A 14,951-nucleotide genomic window follows, 5' to 3' on the forward strand; every position below is an offset into this window, starting at 1 on the left:
TGGTTTTGATTTCTCAAAGAGTATTTAGCATCCATCCTTCTTAGGAGTTATATCATTATCAGTAATTGATTTGTTAGTTTGATTTTCGCTATTTTATTTATAAATCATCTTTAAATTAAGGTTTTATATATCAAATCTTGATTGATTATCACTGTATTTGATAATTTAACATTTCTAAATATATTTCGGTATACTAGCTTAACTGTTAATCTTAAATCTATAATTTTCTGTCCTCCAAAGAATCCCACTAAAATTTATGTTTACATGCTATATAACATGTGGTACATGGAAGAAAACAGAGCACAGATTTTTTAATAGCACAGATTTTACGTACCATCTGTTATCTGAAAGTTTTAATTTATTGCCAAGGTATATCCTTTGCAAATTCATAAATATTTCATTTCTGAAGCTTAATGGAGGCACTTTTTGTTTTCCAGGCTGGCTGGTATTGTATTGTTGTTTTCTTGCAATTATGTGTTAGTTGATCTTTATCTACTCATATAATTTGTGCAGTTACCTCAAATAAATTAACCTTAGAAGACATTGGGAAGGTCGAACAAATTAGGGATATGTCAAATCTCATTCAGTGTATTTAACGTTTTCTTGATGAACACGTGAAACATTCATAGAATGGTAGAAAATGATAAAATTTTAAAAATCCTTGTAAAGACTCTTAGAAGTCTGTGAGGTTGTACATATTTTTTAATCTCTTTTTTCCTATTTCAAGGCTTTATCTCTAACCTAACCATTCAGAGACAATACTTTCCTAATGATGAAGATCAGGTTGGGGCAGCCAAAGCTCTATTGCGTCTCCAGGACACTTACAATCTGGATACAGATACCATTTCAAAGGGAAATCTTCCAGGTAAGGTCATTCTTCCAGTCAATGTAATGTCTATCACCTGGTTGCTCTATTCAGTCCACTAGGATAATGTTAATTTAAAAAGACTTGTATTTTATGATTTTAAACTTTAGTTTGTTTCATAACCTTTGAGAACAAAAGAACTGTCCCTTTTTCTAGGACTTAATAGTGGTGGATGTTCTTCTAGCTTGTTACTGGGAAAGCTTGTATTTATGGGAACTAACTTAAGTAGGCAATTTTAGTGTTTAGAAAAAGAAACAATCATATTTCTAGGTTAGAACATCTCTTACTAGAATGTTTTGTAAAACTGTAAGGGAATTGATAATCAAAGTTTATAGGCTTAATAATTAAGAGCCAAGATGTGTTGAGTATACACAGATGTTATGGAACATCCTGTTTTCTAACCTTTGTGGCAAAGCTCTCCTTTTTTAAAGTTATGTCTTATTTCATGATAATTTACTTTACTCACTTTTTCTTTCAGACAGAGGCTTGCTATGATTACTTTTTCCTGTCACTGTCATCTGAAAAAAATAAATATGTTGCCTCTGTTCATACTGAAATTGGTTTTCTCAGGAAGGAAAAAACAATGGGATGAGTCGTTTGTCAAGATGCTTTGTACCCAAGTCATTGGCACACTCCTGTAATCCCAGTGCCTCAGGAGGCTGAGGCAGGAGGATCATGAGTTCAGAGCCAGCCTCAGCAACAGGCACTAAGCAACTCAGTGAGACCCTGTTTCTAAATAAAATACAAAATAGTCTGGGGATGTGGCTTAGTGGTTGAGCGTCGCTGAGTTCAATCTCCAGTACCAAAAAAAAACAGTTATTTCTCTTGCTTCATTTGGGATAAAAGTATCAAGTGGTAAAGCTAAACATGGTATAATATTAAATAAAATTTGTTAAACTGGAATATAATTCCATTAACTCAAATTCCCCAAAATGTACAAAATTGCAAATTTATTTGTTTCTGCTAATACTATATATTGTAACACTTTCAATAAGATTATAACTTTATTTTTAAAAATCGACTTCTGAAGGACTAGGGATGTAGCTCAGTGATAGAGTGCTTGACTAGCATATACAAGATCCTGGGTTTGATCCCCAGCACTGCCCCCCCCAAAAAAGTTCTGGTTTAAAATGCCACATTTAATAGACATTAATTATTTAATATGTACCAGCTACTATGTTAGGAACTAAGCATACATAATGAACAAGAAAGAATTCTACCTTTGCCTTTCAGGGTGCTTATATTTTCAAGATATACTACAGTGAATACATATACTACAGTAAATGCATACCATGGCAGCACATAACTGGAAACCTAATTCTGGACTTGATAAGGAGGGTTAAGGAAGACTTCCTGGAGAAGACAACATTTTAAAAATTGAAATCTAACTGGGTGTGGGGGTGCACGCCTCTAATCCCAGTGGCTTGGGATGTTGAGGCAGGAGGATTATGAGTTCAAAGCCAGACTCAGCAACTTAGCAAGGCCCTTTTCTAAATAAAATATAAAAAGGCTGGGGATAAATACCCCTGGGTTCAATTCATGGTGCCCCCTCTCCCCCACCAAAAAAGAGATCTAATGGACAAAGCATTAGCCATGAAAATGGAAGAGGAAGGCAGAAGTGGTCATACCGAGGAAAAGTGTTCCATTCTGAGGGAATATACACAAAGGCTGAAAAGTCGAGCATGTCATATTCAGATAACTAACAAATTTGTATGGTTTAACAACATGAGTTTAAGTCATGAGTGCATGAGGTGATTGTATTGTAACAATAAATTAGGATCTTTTTGTTGGTTTTTTTGTACTGGGGATTGAACCCAGGGACTCCTTTACTACAGAGCTATTTCCAGCCTTTTTTATTTTTATTTTTATTTTGAGAGAGTCTCAAAATATTCAGTCTGATACTTATATTAATAAGTCATCAATGCCTCTTCCTTTGAACCAAAGGAATTTACAATTAATTTTTTATAGGCCTGATTCCAACTATTACCCTTTGTATGAAAGTTTTTTTTTTTTAATTTTTTTTCAGTTGTTGATAGACCTTTATTTTATTTATTTATATGCAGTGCTGAGAAGTGAACCCAGTGCCTCACACATGCCAGGCAAGTACACTACTGCTGAGCCCCAGCCCCAAGATTTTTTTTTTTTAAGATGGACACAATTGAACCCAGTGCCTGAGGATCGAACCCAGTGCCTTATGTGTGAGGCAGACATTTTACCGCTGAGCTATAACCCCAGCCCCTATATGAAAGCATTTTAAGGTCTGTTTTTGGCTGTATAACTTTGCTCATTTCATTTTTTCTCATTGTCGAGCCTATTTCTACCCCCATATTTACTACTTTGCAATGTCTTCTACTTTCAAAGCTGCACATAATTTATTTTCTTCTTTTAAGAATCTGATTCCTAGTTTCCTTTAATAATGGTAACTAGATCAAAAATAAGACCAGCAGAGGTACTTCACTAAAGCCTATGCTCTTAATTATGTTTGTTCAAGTAACATAGCCAAAGTGTTAGGTCACATAAAAAATATTACTGATGCTACCTGCATGTATTGATGGTGTACTGTTCTCATACATGTTTTGCATATCCCTGAAACACTCATAATTGCTATACTATGCATCACCAGTTCTCAGAAATAAAAAATCATAGGGAAGCCAAAATTTAATATACTTGTTTTAGTTTTTGGAATTATGTCATGTTAAACTGCCGAGTTAGTTTCTTAGTGTCTGCTGTGGTTTGAATGTGTTCCCTCCAAAATTCAGGTGTTGAAACTTAATGGCTGTTAGTCGATTTTCCATCACTGTGACAAAATACCTGAGAAAACCAATTTAAAGGCAAAAAGATATATTTTGGTTCATGGTTTCAGTCCATGGTCGCTTGGCCTGTTGCTTTTAGACCTGTGGCAAGGCAGTACATCATGGCAGAAGTATGTAGTGCAGAAAAGCTGCCTACGTAGTAGCTGAGAAGCAGAGGGAAGGAAGGAAAGGAAGGGGCTGAGGACAAAATATATCCTTCAAAGACACTCCCCCAGTGACCTACTTCCTCCAACTCGGCCCCATCTCCTAAAGTTTCTACCACTTCCCAATAGTCTGTTAACCTATAAATCCATTGATGAGGTTAGAGCTCTTAGGAGGCAATCATCTGTTAAATGCCTCACCTCTGAACACTGCTACTTTGGGGACAAGCTTTAAAAACATGAGCTTTTGTGGGACATTTTAAATCCAAACCATAGCAATTGCCAATGAAATGGGGCCTTTAGGAATCAGTCCATGAGGGCTTCTCCCTTATGAACAGGATTAAGACCTTTATAAAAGAAGCTGCAGTATTCAGCTCTATTTTCCTTTCGCCTTCTGCCATGTGAGAGACAGCATTCTTCCCCTCTGGAGGATGTAGCAACAAGGTGCCATCTTAAAGTGGAGAGCAGCCCTCACCAGACAACCAAACCTGCTGGCACCTTGACCTTGGACTTCCCAACCTCCAGAATTGTGAGAAAATAAATTTCTGTTCTTTATAAATTACCCAGTCACCAGTATTTTGCTACAGCAACACAGATGGCCAAAGATAGAGTATTCCAGAGTGGAGGGTGGTAAGGTAAAGAATTAGTTAAGGGGAAAAACATCAAAACATGGAACTTCATCTTCATTTTGGGAGTACACTAATAATCAGTTATTAAGCGTAAGTGATTAGCTTGGCTTTCTCCTTTTTTATTATTTACAATTCTTTTATTATAGAAAATATCAAACATCACTCATGTGCACATGTAAGTGCACACTCTTGCTCTTTCTCACACACACGCCCCCCACAATAAAGATGGTAACATAATGAGCCTCGTGTATCCATCATAGAGCTCCAAAGGTTCTTTTTTTATTTTTTGGTAGTTGTGTATGGACAGAACGCTTTTATTTTATTTGTTTATTTTTATATGGATCGAACCCAGGGCCTCACACATGCTGGGCAAGCTTTCTGCCATTGAGCTACAGCCCCAGCCCCCCAAAGGTTCTTAATATTTTGGTATTTTATCTATTTCCTTCACTCCTCCTTTTTGTTGTTTTTGCTGGAATATTTTAAAAACAAATCCTAGACATTTCTGTTATTTTATTCACAAATAATTCAGTATGCATATTTTAACTGTTCAGATTTTTTAAAAAACTTACATAACTACTTAGCTATTATCCTGCATAACAAAATGGATACTATTCCCTTAATAATTTAATACCTAGTCAATATTCAATTTCTGTGATGATCTCAAAGATATCTTTTTATAGTTGGAGTTTTGGGTTAAATTTCTCTTTTCTTTTTCTAATTCTTCATGCTATTGATAAGTATGGAAAATATGGACATATGTTCTATGGAATGTCCCACATCCTGGAATTGGCTGATTTCTTCTTTGGTGGTTTTAAACTTCTTTTTCTAACTCTCCTTTCCTATAAACTGGTTAGAGCTTGAGGCTTGGTTACATTCAGTTTAGGTTTATTTCACTAATTCCATAAGTGGCGCTGTGAACTTTCTATTGAATTATCTGAATGGACACCTAATGTCTCCTGCACTTTTTGTGATGCTGATTGATGAGAAGCTTCAGGTACTGAGAGCCTGATCCTTCCATATAATGTTTTTCTGAGTTTTATCTCATGGTTTTTGGAGCTTTGATCATCATTGCCTAGAGCCACTATTTCATTCAGGGTTACAAAATGGTGATTTTCCTCATTTCATCTACTTTGATTAGCTGGAATTCTGTAATAACAAGAACATTCCTCTTTATCAGTTTTTAGCATAATTAGCTGATATCCTAATAACTTTTGTTAGTGACCAGTGATCTTCATCTAAAATATCATGAACTCATTTTTATATGTAGTATTTTTTAAATTTCAGTCTGTTTTATTCATTGAATCAGATTACCTTATTTTGCCAATGTGAATTTCTTCAGATTAGCTTGTCATCTCATTTTGTCTTTTTGAAATGATCATATTCTTTGATAGCTAGGAAACTTTCTTTCTTTTGGGCATAGTTTTTTCCAAGTTTATCTTATAAATTCTATTCCAAAGCTGGAATCAGGCTTTTCAACAACCCTTGATTCCTTTTAACAGGGAATAGCACTTAAGGAACAGACTAGCTAGGTTCTAGGGGTGTTTATTTCTGTTTGTCATTTATTCCGGGTCTTTTTAATGAACAGAGATGGGACATATGTGGATTCATATTAGTTCTGATTCAAATTAAAGATTACAGGGCTTGTATCTCCTTTCTCTAGTGAAAATTTTGATTCCTAATGACATTAACTTAATCACTTCTTTGTATTACCTATAATATGCTCAAAATAATATCAGAGGATAATAATGCCTTTGCTGTTAATAACATTGACTACTCACTGCAGTATTTTTTGTACTACTTATTAATTTTGGTATTGGGATGAACTGGGGATGCTTAACCATTGAGTCATATCCTCAACCCTTTTTATTTTTGAGACACATTCTTCATAAGTTGCTGACTTAAACTTTGCAATCTTCCTGCCATAGCCTCCCAAGTCTCTGGGATTAGAGGCATGTACCACTACAGCTGTTTTTTTTTTTTTTAATATTTTTTAGTTGTCAGTGACCTTTATTTTATTATTGATATGCGGTGCTGAGAATTGAAGTGCTTCACACATGCTAGGCAAGCACTCTACCACTGAGCCACAACCCCAGTCCATGGCTTTTTTTTTTTTTTTTTAAATCCTTAGTATATATACCACACCAGTTATGAAAAGTCAAAATATTACCTTGAAGACACCTAAAATAATTAATTGCTCTGTGTTGTCTGCCTTCAACATGTTTTACAGTTGGGTTCAATCAGTGTTTTATTCTTTATTTTTAAGGATTATTGACCTTTCCCTTTAATTATATAAAACTTTCATATTCTTTAATCTCCCAATCTATACTAATAAAGCACATTTATAGAAATCTCACTTTAATTTCTGTACTCTTCATCTTACTCCCTTTGTTTTCCTGTGTGTAACCATTTTATGTTTTCTTAAAGTATTGAAATAGAAAAACTAAGTATACATATTCCTATTTCCTCTTGACATATGCACAAAAGGTAACACAGTTAACATTTATACAAAAGGAAGTATATTGTGAATACTGTTCTGTACTTTGGTATTTTAACTTATATTTCCTAAATATTACTTTATATTCTAAAAATATCTTCACTTCACTTTACAGCTGCTATTCACGTTACTCTCTTGTGGAGGTTCCACAGTTTATTTAACCACACCCCTATTGATGAAAATCTGGTTTATTTGCAGTCCTTTCCTGCTAAAAAAAATAATGCTGCTAGTAACCTCGTTAGTAGGCTATTTTCTGTTTTTGCTAACTAGTCTTTACAGATATTTTTCTTGAAGGGGTACCACTGATTCAGAGTAAATAAATAATTTTGCTAATATTGTCCCCATACACTCCATAGGGTTTGTATCAATTTGCATTTCTGCCAGTAGTATATGACCCTTTTCCCAAAAGATATTGTGAAACTTTGATATTTTTGCCAATTTGTTAGTTTAATTTAGATTGGCTCATATGTATGCCAGTTTCTTTGTTAATCATTCTTGTACCTCAAACTTTTCTTTTGAGCAAATTTTTCTCCTTCTTGAAATACATCCTTAATAAACCTTTGTATATATGTTATTCATTTGGTGAGCAATTCATTGTGCTTCCTGAACCTAAAGTTTCAGGTGTTTTAACTCTGGAAAAATTTCTACCACTCTGTCTTTAATGTCTCCACATATTATCTCCTGTTTTTTTTTTTCTGGAACTCTAAGTAGACTTTATTTTTTATTCCTTGTGTTTTAAAACTAGCACTTCATTTCTCTTTCTCTCTCTGTTGTATTCTGACTAGTTTAATCACATGCTGAGTTATTTAGCTCTTCTAGTTTCATCATTCTCTTTGTAGTTATATGTGGTCCACTATTTAATCTGTCCAGTGAGTTTTTAATAGCATTGATTATACAGGTTGAGTAACCCCTATCTGAAATAAGTTCAAACCAGAAATTGGGACCAGAAGTATTTGAGATTTTGGAGTTTTTCAGATTCTGGAATATTTGGATGCATATAATAAGATATCTTAGGATAGATCCTAAGTCTAAACAAAAAAAAATTCATTTATGTTTAATAAACCTTTTATACATATAGCCTGAAGATAATTTCACACAACTTTTTAGTGCGCCTGCACTTTGTGACCTGTTATATAAGGACAGGTGTCGGATTTCTCACTATGGTGTTGTGTCAGTGCTTAGAATGTTTCAGATTTTGAAGCATTTCTTTCAGATTAGGGATACTCAACTTGTACTTAACAACTGGAAGTTACCACCTCACCCCACTTAAATTTGCCTGGTCCTTTGTAGGCTACTATATTAGGCAGCTTTATATTAATATAACAAAAATACCTAAGGCAATTAACTTAAAAGGTTTATTTTGGCTCACAGTTTTGGAGGTTCCAATCTAGCATCAGGTAGACCCCATTGCTTTGGACTTCTGGTGGGAGTGTTAGATGGCTATGGTGGGGAAAAGTAAACTGTTTACCTCATAAGCTAGGAAGCAAAGAGGAAAGGGCCAGGGTCCCACAGTCTCCTTCACAGATATTTCCCCAAAGCTCCCCAAAGTTTCCACCACCTCCCTATTGCCAATCTAGGGACCAACCCTAAACACATGGACCTTTGGGAGACATTTAACATCCAAATGTCAGCAGGTATCTTTATCATTCACATAATTTATTCGAACATTTTAATCAGTTATTTTATATTCTTAATCTCTAATATATGAAGATCTTGGGGTATATCTAGTGCTTTTTTATAATTTCTGATTTTATTCATAATGGCTTATAATGTATTTTGCCGTTTTGGATTGTGTGTGTTCATTCTGCGTCACCTGTAGGAATATTGCAAAGCTTGGGAAAAGGGTACATTTTGCAGAGTATAAATGTTGCTAGATGTCCTATAACATTGCCAACTCAGATCATGTTAATTTTTTTGCTTTAGTTTTTCAGACCATGCAGGCAATATAAATTTGAAATTAAAACCTCCCTTAGGATATGCCTATGGAATTCTATAGGGGATATTTTCTCTCACTTATAGTATACAAACAGTTTCAAACAGATTGTGATGATTGTTGCATTATTCTATATATTCTAAGAGCTGTTGTAATCTAAGTGGGTAGACCATGATTTTTAAATTATATATAATTAATGCCATTTTTTAAAAAGCAAACATTTTACAGGATTGCCTCTTTTACTGTACATTCATCTCTTGCCCAGATTGTTGGTTAAGAATAAGATAGATACATCTCATGGTTATTGCTGTGTGTTAGAGAAGAGTATATTTCAACTTCAGTGATGTTTCATTTGGGTATAATGGCTGATGATTTAAATCTTGGGTTCTTTAAGTGCTGTGTCCTCTTTTACCAGCAGTGTATTCTCTATCATTCTATATTACCTTGTAAATTGTTCCTTTGTTATAAAATTAGGATAATTTTTGCCTTTTTTACCTCAGGATTATTGTAAAGTTAAATCGCACTTTGAAAGCTCTGTGGTCCTAAATAAAATTTAAAGTAATGTAAAGATTCCTAAAGTTCTCTATTTTTTTTCTTTCATAGGAGTAAAACACAAATCTTTTCTAACAGCTGAGGACTGCTTTGAGTTGGGCAAAGTGGCCTATACAGAGGCAGATTATTACCATACAGAACTATGGATGGATCAAGCACTAAGGCAGCTGGATGAAGGCGAGGTTTCTACCATAGATAAAGTCTCTGTTCTGGATTATTTGAGCTATGCAGTATACCAGCAGGGAGATCTGGATAAGGCTCTTTTGCTCACAAAGAAGCTTCTTGAACTAGGTATGTTATCCATGTGTAACTTAAGGTTATAATTATATTGGGTTGGGGATATATATCATCTGTGTATGTATGTAAGTATCTACCCATTCACTCATCGATATATCTTTGGTGCTTTTTTATTTATTAGAATTCAAGAGCCATATCTGTTAGATACACTTTATCCTCTCACTGTTAATTCTCAAAGTAAATGGCAACCAGTTTTTCTCACCTAATAGTACTACAACAGTGGCTGTGTTCCTCTGCTCTATATTTTCCAGGAATTTCAAAACCAAATCTTGTCTAATTTAGTCAAAAATATTTATTCATCACATTGTGCTAAGTGAAATAAGCCAGATTCAAATCAGGTGTTGAATGCTTTTTCTCATATGTAGAAGCTAGAGAGAAAAAGGAATATAAATGAGGAATCTCATAAAAATAGAAGGGAGAAGAATAGAGGAAGGTGATCAAGGAGGAAGGTAAGGGGAGGTGCTGGTGAATGAAATCATCAAATTATGTGTATGTATGAACATATCACAGTGAACTCCACTATAATTTATAATTATAATGCACCAATAAAAATATAATTAAAAATGTTTATTTACCATGTTGCCATATTACATGTTAATGAGTTTCCTTTGAAGAGTGTTATCAGTTTGTTGAATTTCATATTCAGATATTAGAAAAATAAGACCAGTGTGCTAGTGCATGTCTGTAATCCCAGCAATTTAAGAGGTTAGGCAGGAGGATTTAAATTCAAGCCCAGCTAGGCAACTTAGAACTTATCTCAAAATAAACCAGTCAGAAGGACTAGGTATATAGCTTGGTGGTAGATCATCCCTGGTTTCAGTCACCTCTACTTAAAAAAAAAAAAAATTACATTTTATGAGAATTTTACCACTAGCACTTTCTACAGAGATGTATTCTTTCTGCAAGTATGGTCCAGGGACCATGAACACTATATGGTCTAGTACTAGAATTACTTGGACACTTGTTAGAAATGAAAATTCCTTATTTATGTATTTATTTAGTTTAGATGGATACAATATTTTATTTTTATGTGGTGCTGAGGATTGAATCCAGTGCCTCACATGTGCTGGGAAGTGCTCTAACACTGAGCTACACCCCCAGCCCCCATAATTTCTTAATTTATACTTGATCTGCTCAATCATAATATCTGGATATGGAGTCCAGAATTTATATAACAATTGCAGGAAGTCTTTGGTATATAATGAAGTTCTTTGTTTTTTTGCCGTACTGGAGATGGAATCCAGGGCACTCTTCGTTAAAGTACATCCCCACCCTTTTTGTTCTTTATTTTAAGACAGGGTCTTACTAAATGAGCTGGATGAGCCTTGAACTGGGATGACAGGCATGTGCCAGTGTACCTGGCTATAATGAAGATTTAAAACTTTGTAAAAATTTATTTTGTGAATAGGAATATTTGTATATGTTAGGAAAAAAGTCAAATAGATATTAGTTCAATTATCCTTTCCTTTTCTTTCAGTGTCTTTCAGTGAATTTCCTCCTGAATTAAAACATACTTTGTACTCATTGTAGAAAATTAAAATAGAAAAATATATAGAAGAATCATCCATGAGCCAGTTACCCAAAGATACACACAAATTTTCAATGTAGTATATACTCCTCTGCACATAATACACACTTTTCCATTTTACAAAAAATAGGCTTTTATAGTATATCATGACATATATTGTGAGTGGTTTCTGAAGGACAGAAATATTATACAGTCTAGTACTAGATTTTTCTAAACACCTCATGAAGTCTCTACTTACCATTCTGCATTTTTTTAAATCTGTGTATAGTAGTAGTTTAGATTGCTTTGATTTTTTCCCCCCACTTTCCCCAGATGGGTGGTATGTTTCTTTTCTTCCTCTTTACTGAAAGGTAGCTAAAATTATCACTAGCAATTCTGAGGCAGTTAGTGGATTCTGGCTTATTTGAGAATTATCTTTAGTTTCTAAAGAATTATCTTTAGTTTCCTTTTTCCTTCTTACTTAGAAAGTTGGGACTGTAATCCACTTAGCCCTCAGATGTAGACTGTGTTCTGCATTAATAATATATCTGTGGAAAAATTTGCTTTTCAACCATGTATGCTTTGTCTTCACCATAGTGATTACTTTTCAGTCTTAGAAAGATCTTTTCCAATTCTTCAAATAAATAAAATGAGTAAGATTTCAAGATTCATTTGACATCAAGTTGAACATAGTTCGTTTAGCTGATTAGTAAGTTCTCAAAGTAGAAGCAATAATTGCTACCTTGAATAAAAGGCTGTTTCCAACTGTTTTTACATAGTATGATTGTATATCATTTACTTGGCACAGTACTATTTTATATCTATTCTTACAATATAATAATTTTTATTCCTCCTTTAAATCATCTTAGTTTGGAAGATAAATTATATGGTCTGTTATATTTATGTTACTGTATTCTGATGCTTGAACAACTGTAAATTTACCCATGGACATGCTTTATTTCTCTTGTAATAAATAGATCCTGAACATCAGAGAGCTAATGGTAACTTAAAATATTTTGAGTATATAATGGCTAAAGAAAAAGATGTCAATAAGTCTGCTTCAGATGAGCAGTCTGATCAGAAAACCACAATGAAGAAAAAAGGGATTGCTGTGGATTACCTGCCAGAGAGACAGAAGTACGAAATGCTGTGCCGTGGGGAGGGTATCAAAATGGTAAAGTGGAAAAGTCAATTGTGTATGTAAGAGAATGTGTGTGTGTATGTATGTACATTGTGCAAGAGAGAGCCAGAGTTCTTTTAAGTCTGAGATAAAATTCAGAATGACTGTGTAAAATATTATAGTATGCCACATTACCTTGCTGTGGATGTTACACTATTATATGCTCCAGTTGTTGGTAAAACATAAAACTTGTGGATCATATTCCATTATATGCATTTGTGGTAATATTACATTTTCACAGGTCAAAAGAGGCTTATAGGGTGAAGGATCAAATAATTTTAAGGAAAGTGAAATATTTTCTTATATTTAAAGCAGAAAAGATTTCAGCCATCTTATGTTGAAATTATAATCTGATTTTATGAGACATAAAGATTCATTTGTACAATAATCTCTTGTAGTTTTGATCCTATTTAATCTTAAAAAGATTCCTTTGTGAAATATTTTAGTCTATTTAAGAAATACTTAAAACAGACATTTGACAGATTTATTTTAATATTTACTCTTTAAGAGGCCCAAATATATCTATAAATTTTCCTTTATTTATTGTATATTGATTTTTATGTATTTAGAACTCAAAATGCCAGCTCTTTAGGATATCAATAGATTTTGGGGCCCAAACCAAAAATGTTCCAAGGAACATCAGTTGAACAAAATTGAACATAGGTTTTTGTTTAGCCTGAGGACTTCTCAGAAACTTTTTACAATAACTTGCATTATTATAAATTTAATATACATTATCAAAATTAATTGATCATGGGAACTTCTTTTAAGTAGTGGTGTTCAGTTGAAAAATAATTAGTGAATTTTTAGAGAAAGGGTAGACTTCTGAAAGATGTTTGAATTTTTCTTGACTGTAACAAACTCAAACTGATCCAAACTTTAACAGTGTGTATCTTTTAAAGATAAGGATTCAGAATAAGGTCATGATCACACCTTAAAAAATAAATTACAATAGTTCTATAAAATCATCAAATTTCCAACAGTAAGCAGACTTTTTTATTGCCCTTAATAACCTTTGCATAAGAGAGCTAAATAGAATTATAGGTAGAAAACAGGAGCCTACTGATTTAGTAGTTTAATGTAACAAATACACGTAGACTTTGCCCACAAAGGAGCATCTGTTTTATCAAATGGTTAATTCATTTCATTGTTAGAGACTTCTTTAAAGGGGGGGTTGTAGTTCAGTGTTGGGATGCTTGTCTAGCCGTGTAAGGCCCTTCATTAATGTATAGATTTTTTTTAAGTTTTTTTTTGTTGTTGTTGTTGGACACAGTACCTTTAATTAATTAATTTATTTATTTATTTGGTGCTGAGGATCAAACCCACTGCTTCACATGTGCTAGGCAAGCACTCGCTAGGCAAGCACTCTACCACTGAGCTACAACCCCAGCCCCTAAGGTATAGATGTTTGATGACAGCTATATTTTATGCCCCCTAATAAAAGCACCTGGCTTCTTTAATAACTTGTTTTCTCTTTTACAGAATGGCCCAGTTTCACCTTTGTAGTTTAAATATTATTATTATTATTATTATTACCACTACAAGCATTTAATTGTGAAGTATTTAGGAAAACCTGTTTGGTTTTGTCCCTTTTCTTCTAGGTATTTTCTCACTTTCTGTGTACTTTCCAGTTTTTTTTTTTTTTTTTTTGCTACCAGGGTTGCTTAACCAATGAGCCACATTCCCAGTCCAACCCTACCCCAACCCACCCCCAACCTTTTTTTTTCTTAAATACCTTTTATTTTATTTATTTATTTTTATATGGTGCTGAGGATCGAACCCAGGGCCTCACACATGCTAGATGAGTGCTCTCCGCTGAGCCACAATCCTAGCCCCACCCACATACCTTTTTAACATATTTTTAGTTGTTGATGGACCTTTATTTTATTATTTATATGCAGTGCTGATGATTGAACCTAGTGCCTCACACATGGAAGCAATTACTTTATCATTGAGCCACAACCCCAGCCCTCCCCCAGCCCTTTTTATATTTTATTTTGAGAGGGTCTGGCTAAATTGCTGAGACTGGCTTTGAACTCATGATCCTTCTGCTTCAGCCTCCTGAGCTGCTGGGATTACAGGCATGTTCCACGCGCACAGACCCAGTTACTTTTTGAAGTCTGGAACAGTGGTGGCATTCATTTCATATTTCCATAAACATTTCCTTGTTTCTTTCATATTTGTAATTTTGAACTTTATTTTGATGAGGAATTGTTAAAACCCTACTTTTTTTCCTATTTACACTCATATCTCCCCCAAGAAAATAATCATTAATAAATTTTAAGTCCTGAAAGTCTTTTTTAAAAAATATTTTTCTCTTAGTTGTTGATAGATCTTTATTTTATTTATTTATATGTGGTGCTGAGAATTGAACCCAGTGCCTCACACATTTAAGGCAAGTGCACTACTGCTGAGCCACAGACGCAGCCCTGAAAGTCCTTTTTGATGCAAAGTATTTGCAGAGTACTTTGTGTATTTTTCCAGAGATACTCTTATGTATATGTGAAGGAATAGCTATTTAAAATATTACCAAATATAATA

General features: G+C 33.9%; 1 protein-coding gene across 2 annotated transcripts in view; it reads left to right on the top strand.

Annotated features, from left to right (window-relative positions):
- The window catches only part of P4ha1 (prolyl 4-hydroxylase subunit alpha 1), a 67,673-nt gene that overhangs the window by 19,823 nt on the left and 32,899 nt on the right, over positions 1-14,951 (top strand). For both annotated transcript variants that reach the window (XM_071611181.1, XM_027931225.2), the window contains exons 5-7: positions 728-865; positions 9,478-9,717; positions 12,208-12,404. In XM_071611181.1, the coding sequence (XP_071467282.1) occupies positions 728-865; positions 9,478-9,717; positions 12,208-12,404 (575 nt within the window). The remainder of the gene's footprint in view (positions 1-727; positions 866-9,477; positions 9,718-12,207; positions 12,405-14,951) is intronic.

Source organism: Marmota flaviventris, chromosome 4 (genome assembly GCF_047511675.1).
Source record: "Marmota flaviventris isolate mMarFla1 chromosome 4, mMarFla1.hap1, whole genome shotgun sequence".
Classification (NCBI taxonomy): Eukaryota; Metazoa; Chordata; class Mammalia; order Rodentia; family Sciuridae; genus Marmota; species Marmota flaviventris.